The sequence below is a fragment of the Halyomorpha halys genome, unplaced genomic scaffold (genome assembly GCF_000696795.3).
Source record: "Halyomorpha halys isolate HHAL.00 unplaced genomic scaffold, Hhal_1.1 Scaffold217.1, whole genome shotgun sequence".
Taxonomy (NCBI): domain Eukaryota; kingdom Metazoa; phylum Arthropoda; class Insecta; order Hemiptera; family Pentatomidae; genus Halyomorpha; species Halyomorpha halys.
The window spans coordinates 533,997-543,738 of NW_027114159.1; the positions used below are offsets into that span (position 1 = coordinate 533,997).

A 9,742-nucleotide genomic window follows, 5' to 3' on the forward strand; every position below is an offset into this window, starting at 1 on the left:
TTTTTTTTCCTTTTGTAACTATGTGTTTGTATCTTTTTTTAGCCCTGACGAAGCCCTGCAACGTGGGGCGAAACGTTGGCTCAATAAAATAGTATAATTCTACTATTTGAGTTTTTTTTAACCGCACCCGGACCATATTCCATTCATCTACTAAAAAATGAATTTAAAATCTTCAATAAATGACAATTTACAAACACCACACTTCTACTAGTAGTTTTTACATTGTCCATAGGCTCCCTGGAACTCTCCGTGTGGACCTCTGTAAAGCTGCCTTGACCGCTGAAACTGCGTCTCTCGGATTCAAGTACAGATTGTCACAGGTCAGTACACTTCAGTCACAATTTTGGAATAAAATTAATTATAAAATGATTTACAAATGAAAACTTAAAAATATTTGATAAAATTTATTGGTCATTAAAATGTAACTGAAACATCAACTTCCTTGGATGAAGTTGTCAATTTTATTTTTATTTACAATTCTATTGACTCCACCTCTCAAACCAACATTTCTAATTTCCATAGTACCATTCCAAATTGTATATCAATTATGGATATTTGTAGATGAAGTAAATATAATTTGTAGATAAAGCTTTTTGATCTAATTAATTTTTAAATTTGTAAAAATTTTTATTATCTTGTTGTTCTATAGTTTTACTCATACCTACTAAAGATTATTAGATCACAAGTATGCCAACTCACCTTTAATGATTTCATCTGCTTAGCAAGTAAAATCAACTCCTTCGTTCCCCTTATATTAATGTTGAATGCAGATTTAAGTTCTTCATCAAAACGAACTGTAGCTGCTCCATGGAACACAACACTGACCTGAAACCAATTCATCATAATAATAAAATAAGAAAAAATTCACAGTGGAATGATATTCATGAATCCATTTATGAACCTAATTGTGTTCGAGCATTCTTGTAATCTCTTAATTCTAAAAAATGAATAAGAAATACAAAGTATTTCCTGTACTAAACGGCAAAGAATATAAATTTAGTCAGTGTTTATTTATGAACAAAAGTAACACTCCTTGATCAATACAAAATCATATCAACCTATTAGAAAGCTCATTTCATCTAAGATTTGGTAAGAAAAAAAAATACTAGGTACTGAAATAACTAGGAGAAAGAAAATAATAAAAAGAGATTGACATATTAGTACACTCTTACAAACAATTATGAATACTTAAGAGTTAAGAAGTAAAAAAGTATAAGTCAGCATTGTACAAGTCAGTGAAATTGTAACAAGTACAAATAACAAGATTAATAGATTTGTGGCATAATGTTACAGATACCAGGAGCAATATCTAGTGTTTCATGGCCCAGCCAATTATATCAAATCAGGTTCATGATTTGATGTGTAGAGAGAATTTGATGTTAGGTGGGTATACACAGTACCTCTGCTACTTTTCTCCACATCATGAGTTTTCAGGTTTGAGGTAGGGCAATGATTTCTGATAGTTTTGTTGAATCATAGTGTTTTCAGAGTTCTGTATGAAAATGCAAATGTTCTCATTACTAAACATAATAAGAATACAAGTGATAAGAGGCGAAAAGGATAGATATCCTGTCTAGATAGTTAAGTTTGAATGTGACATCTCTAGCATTTAGGTTGACATAACAAGTCTAGTTCCAGAATACCAAGATAATGCTACAGGATGCTCCCAAAGCTTGACATCTCCGAAAGTATAAGAAAGGGCAACAAATTTAAGGAAAATAGAGAAGAGTAATATAAAAATGCTTATAACTGGAGACTAATCTATTGTTTGCTTCGCTGGCTTATTTCTTCTATATGGGTAGGTTATAAACCTATTCATGCCAGAATGGGAAGGTCGAAATTTATTCTGTGGGTCCACCACGAAATAAAGTTCAACCTGTCCCAGGCAGGCCCACTTCCGACTGGATGTTCTTCCATGCCGATGTCGACTGACAATTGTGAACTAGTATCAAATAAATAAATAGGTACAGAATAATAACTAAAAATGTTTTTTACTTACCTCTGATATTAAGAGGCTCTTGTCTTCCGGGCTCAGGCCCAAGTTGGGTACCGAGCAATCTCCTTTCAGCGAGGTAATTTTGCTCCGCCATTTCGGCTCTATCTTGTCAAGAACCGAAAATAGCTGTAAAAAAAAAGAAGAAAAAATGAAACTTTTCAATAATCTTAAATTTATTTTTAAGGTCTGCGTATTATATTATACAGTTAAATTGTCATTAATAGTATTGGATGCAGGAGCATAGGAATATTGTCAGGTATTTTTTGACATAGTGGTTTTCCAGAGGTAAGGTAACCAACCTATTCTAACCATGGTAAGTTTTCATTCCATAAGGCCGCTGGAAATAGAAGTCAACCCCTTCCAGGCAGAATTCGCTCGAGTACCGCTCCTGTTCCGAAGTTACTAAATTGACGCCTTAGGTACCCCGGGCTACAAACGGTTTTTTTTTCTGTGATATTTTTTACTTTCATTTAGTTTTGTTTCATTATCATCCAGAGGCCTCTCACCTCCAGATATATTAACCAAGGAACCGAATCGATAATCAGTTCCAAAAAACGTAAATATTTATTCCTCCTAGTACCATTGGTTGACTAAGGTATTATGTTCAAAATTTTTGCAATGTTAATTTCGTTGCCTTGATTTATATAATTATTTTGTTTTAGAGGAATCTGAAACAAAATAATTATATATAAAACAACAAAAGTTAACTAGGCAACTATGAATACTTAGGGACGTCGTTACGAAGAGGGGTATTGGTTTCATTCCACCTAGTAATTCGAAAACCCGAAAAGGTGGGAAATTGAGAATCTAGTTCAAACCGCGGAAATTGTGGTAACATATGATTCAAAATTGTTTATAAACGCTACTTAGCGAGGCATTTTTCCAAAAGTGCAAGAAAAGCCGAAATTTCAGAGAATACTCTACAAACATAAGTTGGGAAAATTCCTTACATAATAATTTACGGCTCCTAGCAAGTACATTCCGTCCCAGAAATTAGTACATCAACATACAAAATACTATATTTAAAGAGATTAAATTAATTAGATGAGTCTTATGTTTCGTTTCATCTAGAGTTCAATATTTACAGATATCAATTTATTCCTTTGGATTGACAAGCTTAATTCTGAAGTCGCTTTTAAAATAATTTTTCAGTTATATATTTTTTTTGTTTACATTCATTTGCCTGTGTATATATATACAGAAATATAGTCAGGGATACTGTGCATGACATTGCTGGTTTGAGAAGACGAATTATTAATTTTAAGTCGAAGGTAGGTTTTTATAAAAATGAAGTGAATGAGCTAAATTAAAATTTTTTCCTAATATTTATTTAATATAAAAGCAGCTTGGGAAGCATCTAGGCATGTAGACTACAGTCACGCCCGACAGCTAGGCAGTTAATCACACAGTCCCTGTTCCTTTGTGGTTGAGTACATCATAGAACGCAGGCATCCAGTGTTGGGTAAGAACTATTTCTTTATTGGGCGGACACAAAACATTTTTTTTTATTAAAAATTATATTTTAAAGAAACATATAAAAGTATCCTTCTAGTTCGAGAAATAAATAAATTTTATTTATTTATTTTTGTGGAATGAATTCTTTGAAAATCAATTCATTTTGTCTATATAGGTGTTGGTAGAATCAATTAGCATATATACGATAGAATAAATCCGAATGTTAAGATCGCTTGTAAATTAAATAATGAAGCTACTGGACGAGATGTTTCAGTTTTGTATGAGGTTTCAACTACTAACCTTTGAGTCTACGCCATCACCAGCCAAAATTATTCCTTTATGTACTCCAATATGGCTTATCTTATGCTGAATAAAACATATATATTTAAAAACTATACTGAGTGTTTCAAGGTTAATTGTACAAACTGAAAATATGAATTAAGGATCTCAATACAAGTAATATTTTTAGTTAAGGATTTCACTGAGAGGGGGTGGCAGGCCTCATCCCATTACACACACATGCCTATATATATACATATTCCATTCTGAAACGTTGGCTAAAATAAAGATAGCTAATTCCGCATTCCAAGAAATACCCCCAGCATTTTATTACTAGTTCATAAAATTCATTCATTACGTTTTAAATTTTTATCAGCTAGAATCATAATTAATTATTAATAATGAAACGACTGAATTTATATCGTTAACAACAAAGTTTACCAATGGCTCACACAATGAAAATATAAGGCAGGTTTGCACTTATCTCTGATAATTTTTTGGACGCACATTTCCAGAAAGAAATCATGTACCAAATAAGTTCACTATTTTCTTTCTGTTCTTTTTCTTGGGTCCCCAAAATGTTTTTTGGCAGCTCCCCCCTGCCTACGCTCATGCACGTACTTCAAACTATAGGACACCATATCTGTTCAATCCTTTACCAGAAGAATTAATAAATAAATCAACTACAAAGGAAACTAAAAAAAGAAATATTTAACTAGGTACTCTCTTACTTCTATGATTCCCAATAACTAATTTAGATTCACCAAATGACCATATCTACCTGTAGTTTTTCTTAGCAGGATACGTGTAGTATTATTATTACGATTAAAAATAGCTGTGTGTGTTTGCTTAGTTTTAGATATTATTTATTTAGCTATTATTGGATTCTTATTTTTATCATATTCTCTATCATATTGTTTAATTCTCATTATTATATTAGTTCACTAATTGTAAATTTGCAGCTTTATTATTCACTTCAAGCTCCTTTCAGTTAAATTCTTTTATTAGGGCAGGGGTAGCAGCGTGGTAACGCGCCAGTCTACCGACCTACAGGATGTCAGATCGAATCCCCGGTCCCATCCGGGCTTTTTTCAAGCACAAAATAATGCAAAACTCACTGAAACCTCCCCCCGGGCATTTGTGAGGCCGTTAGCGAATGGGTGTCACTCAAAAAATAGGCGTGGGAGTGACGAACCCACCCTGCGAAAAAAACCACGTCAAGAAACGCGTGATGAATTAGTCGTGTAGAAATACAATGCATTTACTAATACATCGCGCGAGAACCTAGGCCTCCATTGCTGCCCATAAAATAATAATAATAATAATTTTTTTTTTACTGTATTTTCATTTTACTATTTGTTAATTGAATTATTGGTTATATCACTAGAGATCAATTAATATTGTACTTATCTAGCTTATAAATTGTAGTAACCTCTACCACGCCTCTAATAGTCTAAACTGTAATATTTACATTTCACTTATGTCCATCATTTTTGTGTGTTATTTTGGCATCGACCGATAGATGTCATCTGGTCGGACCATATTTGATGTAATTTTTTAAATGAATAAAAAAAACAAAAAGAAACTTCCCCTATGTCTGTTAACGCTTCGTTTAGGAAATATTCACGTCAAAAAATGTTTATTTTTATGAATTATTTAAGTAATAATAAACAAATTAATTTGTGTTCCACTACTTTATTATAGAAATATAAACATTAACATTCATATTAAATGTTATTCAAAGTTATATCATTGATGATTAAGACAGACGACATCTTCCTTTTTCTTCCACTACGGTAGCGGCCGAACGGGACTATATTTGTGTTATAGTTTCCCAACTTTCAATTATCCTTTTTTGTAAAGATTTAAGATAGCATTTGATCACACCTATTACAAACAGGCACGGAACATGTAAGTACATTGCCTCGGAAGCCAGGATGAATGAGTTAGCCATGAAATGTTACAGGCAAGAGCCCTGTTAGCCTTTAACAGCCGTTTCAAGGTCACAAGAATGCCAAACAACATCTACATCTCAGTCCACCTCATGTTTAGGAATAATCAGCAGCAACTCTTAGGTATACATTTTATTAATATATGATACATACACTTTGGAATTCACTGCCTTGCTTAGGGTTCCACCTGTTTCTGTTATGACCAAAGTCACACTCATCATGATATTTGAAATTTATTTTGTCCAACTGGTTTTGAGAAACTTGATTTCTTTGCTTATATTGCATCTACTGCAATGACTAATCGAAATGTAAGTAAAGTGTGGAGAGTTCAGCGTCGGTTTCAGAAGTTTCGTTGTGAAGATTTCGAATTAGAAGACAAACAAGATCGTTGTCGCTATTCTGTGGTGGACAACTACTAATAAATAAATTGATATGATGGACCGAAAGCTGCAAAGCCTTTACCTACCATTGGTTAATAGGAGGCGGAAGATTCCCCTCTAAGATAAGACCCGACTACACGTTTAGTTGCAAAACAAACGCCAGGAAGATTGCACGATTTTGACTACGAAATCGCCTCACCTCTCCTCTACTTATACTTCTTCTCTTTATGAAGGAAAAAAAATTAAAACCTTTGTATTGTTTGTATGATATTGAAAATACATTTCTGCAGTTAATTTTTTTGAAGAAGATCATAGTTCTTTCTTACTAGAAAAAACAAACTTGTTGTTCGTTGGCGAAGGTTTGTTGATGCTGATTATAGATGGGCTAAGTTGTTCGTGAATAGTTCTTTGGTAGTTCATTCAGCATAATGAACTAGTTTAATAAACTAGATGATTCATTAGAAGAACTAGACAGTTTATTTGAACTAGACGATTCATTTGAACTAGACAGTTCATTTGAATTAGATACTTCATATGAACTAGGCAATTTATTTGAACTAGACAGTTTGTCTGAACTATAAAGTTCATTTGAACTAGACAGTTTATTTGAACTATACAGTTATTTTGAACTAGACAGTTCATTTTAATTGGACAGTTTATTTAAACTAGATAGTTCTTTTGAACTAGACAGTTCTTTTGAACTAGACAGTTCATTTGAACTAGACAGTTTATTTGAACTATACAGTTATTTTGAACTAGACAGTTTATTTGAACTAGACAGTTTATTTTAATGAGACAGTTTATATGAACTATACAGTTAATTTGAATTGGACAGTTTATTTGAACAAGAGATTTAATTTTTTTTTAATGATCCTTCGAGGATACGCCAAGTTATAGACTACTATTCCACAAGAAAAAAAAATATAAAACATAAAATGAACAAAACATGGATTCTACAACTCATCCTGAATACAATAACCAGAGATTATATGTGTAATGTTATAAATAATATTTTTTTAAATTATTGAAATTGTGATTTAAAAACGGTTAAGAACAGTTATGTTACAAATTTGTATAAACGTCTATCTGTATATTGCATGTTTAAACAAATATTCCGGCAGATGAACAAATTTTTATTATCGGAAATACGTTTGGTAAAAAAAAAATTAATATTTCTGTTTTTTTTAAACCTGAGTCCCAATCAAAAACTTTCACCTCCAAATTCCACCACGCATCACCTTAAGTATTTTTGTCGATATTCTATCTGTGAAGAGATGAGAATTAGTGGCCTGATCAACCTTCTGCATTAATCAGTATTGTCAGGTAATTAAGTAATATAATAATAATAATAAAAGTTTAGCGAACCCGAAGGTTCGATGCCGATACCATCAATCGTCTCAAGATACATCTTTCCAGTGATGCCCTTCCAAACCCAAATCTACTAAATCAGCTCTAGCGCAATCCTCCCATCTACGTTACCCTAACCCCACGTACGTTAACCGCTGGTTCAGTGTTTATTAACATGTGTTTCAGGATCCCCTCGCTACTAAGCCCTACAACCGTACACGCCCACCTTACACCCCGCAATGCCATAGGTAACCTGAATTATGTTTACTGGGTGCAGTTCCTTTAATTCAACGTTGTGTAGCCTTCTAAATTCTCCCGTTAATTCATCCTTTTTCGGTCCAAATATTTAACGTAATATTTTATTTTCGAAAACCTCAAGGTGTTATAGGCCACGTTGCTCACTTGCCGAACTGATTCCTCCACCAAAAACCAATACATCTCTCCCATTTATTATGAAGGAGGCCATAAATTAAATCAGATATATAAATATAAAATTAAATGTGTATCAAACCCATAAAACCAATGATAGTCAGATGTATAGTACTTAGTAAGAAAGTACTGTTACTACACCAACGGTTGTGCAAGGGGGTGATTTGGTTAGAATCTCATTCGACTACCAGATTTTCACCTGATTATGAGGCTGGGTAGACCACGGAGGTCTCCTGAGCCCACAGTGAAACAGAAAATAATTATCTCCCACAGCCGGATTCGGGTCCGGGCCCTTGGAGTTAGTAGCACAGTGCCTTACCACAGAGCTACCAACTCCATATGTATAAATATTTTTTTTTAAAATTTATTTATTGTTATTTTATACAACTGTATATACATATATACAACAAGTAAATTTGCTGTAGGTGACTTAATGACATGATAAAAACATGTGGAGAATCTACCCACTGATAGAACTCCAATAACATTTCTAGAGGAGAACATCTCGAGGCCATCTTCTTTTCAGACGCCTAGGAGGATTATTAGGTAATGAAGGAGAAGCCAGGTTAGAAACAAGTGGTTTTGGGTTGTTGAGAAGTTTATTATGGAAGGAACGGTCTAGTTCTGGCCAAATCGGCAACATATGGAACATTGAGGTCCTGATGGATGACTTGATTTGTGACAAAGTAAGGAGCATTAATGATTAAGTTATGTATAAATATAAATGTACTTTCAACCATCCGTCCATGTTACACTAGCCTAATGCCTTCCCATTTGTTTGGAGTAACAGAATAAAATTATAAGATACCATTAAATATTATTATGTGTAATCTGCAATATCTTACCGGGTCATCAAATATATTTGCTGTTCTCTCTTCAGGCGACTGGCCTTTCTTCGATCTGATGAGAAGGTATATGTGCCGGACCTCAGGTACTGTCCTCAAGAGCTTCTCCACCAATACTTTACCGACAAAACCAGTCGCACCCGTCACTAATATTGATTCTCCTTCCAAACTTTTACCTGCAAAATAAAAATTCGATAAGTTTCAACACCTACTTTGCCCAATTTAATAAAAAGTAATAGATTATTTTTACTTAGAAAAGATATTAAGATAAAAAAAGTGAACAGAAGACCCCCACCACATATGTCGTATTTCATCCTCCTTTTTTTGTTTGGAAAATAGATGAAAATTGTTTAAAAAATAAATAAATGAAGCGGATAGAGAAGAAGAAAAAGATTTAGAGCTCGAAGAGGCTTAGACAAGTGCCTCTTCTCAACTTAGTTCATATATAAATTTTCAAATCTCTGATTCAATTTAAGCTGTTGGGTCCTTGGAACCATAAAAATGTATTATATATTATTATAGAAAATTATATTGTTATTGTATTAGATTTGATGAGTTTGTAAGAATAGGATGTGTAATTATTACATTCTACAGGATTACATGTTTTAGGTGAATAAAAGTAATATAGTTTAAGATTCGGATTAAATATGATCTTATGTAAATAATAATTTATAATTTAGGTAATTTACTTTTAAAACTAATTATTTTATGAGTTAAATTGCATTTGAATGCATTTTATAAGTAAATAGCATGTTTAAGTTCATTTAAAGATGACTTGGAGATTCACGTTATTTTTTTGCAATATTCCATTTCCATATGTAAATTGTTTAAGTTCATGGCTAGAAGTTCACTCCTTATCCCTCTCAATTAAAATCAGAGAATGTTTTATGTTTTTTAAATTATATGTACCATTACATAAGATGAGAGATCATTTCGGATTGTGATTAACAGATAGGTATAACTTTTCAACTTTGACAACTTGACAAGTCAATTACCAGTTCCTACAATAAAGCGAACCTGGTATGACTACCGATAAAATAAATTTAAAATTAAATAAAT

At 32.8% G+C, this 9,742-nt stretch overlaps 1 protein-coding gene across 1 annotated transcript in view; it reads right to left on the reverse strand.

Annotated features, from left to right (window-relative positions):
- Positions 1-9,742, reverse strand: part of LOC106679744 (fatty acyl-CoA reductase wat) — a 25,835-nt gene that overhangs the window by 11,510 nt on the left and 4,583 nt on the right. Inside the window, exons 3-4 of the mRNA XM_067051408.1 lie at positions 2,000-2,122; positions 700-825 (exon numbers count right to left, since the gene is read on the reverse strand). Of these exons, the coding sequence (XP_066907509.1) occupies positions 700-825; positions 2,000-2,122 (249 nt within the window). The remainder of the gene's footprint in view (positions 1-699; positions 826-1,999; positions 2,123-9,742) is intronic.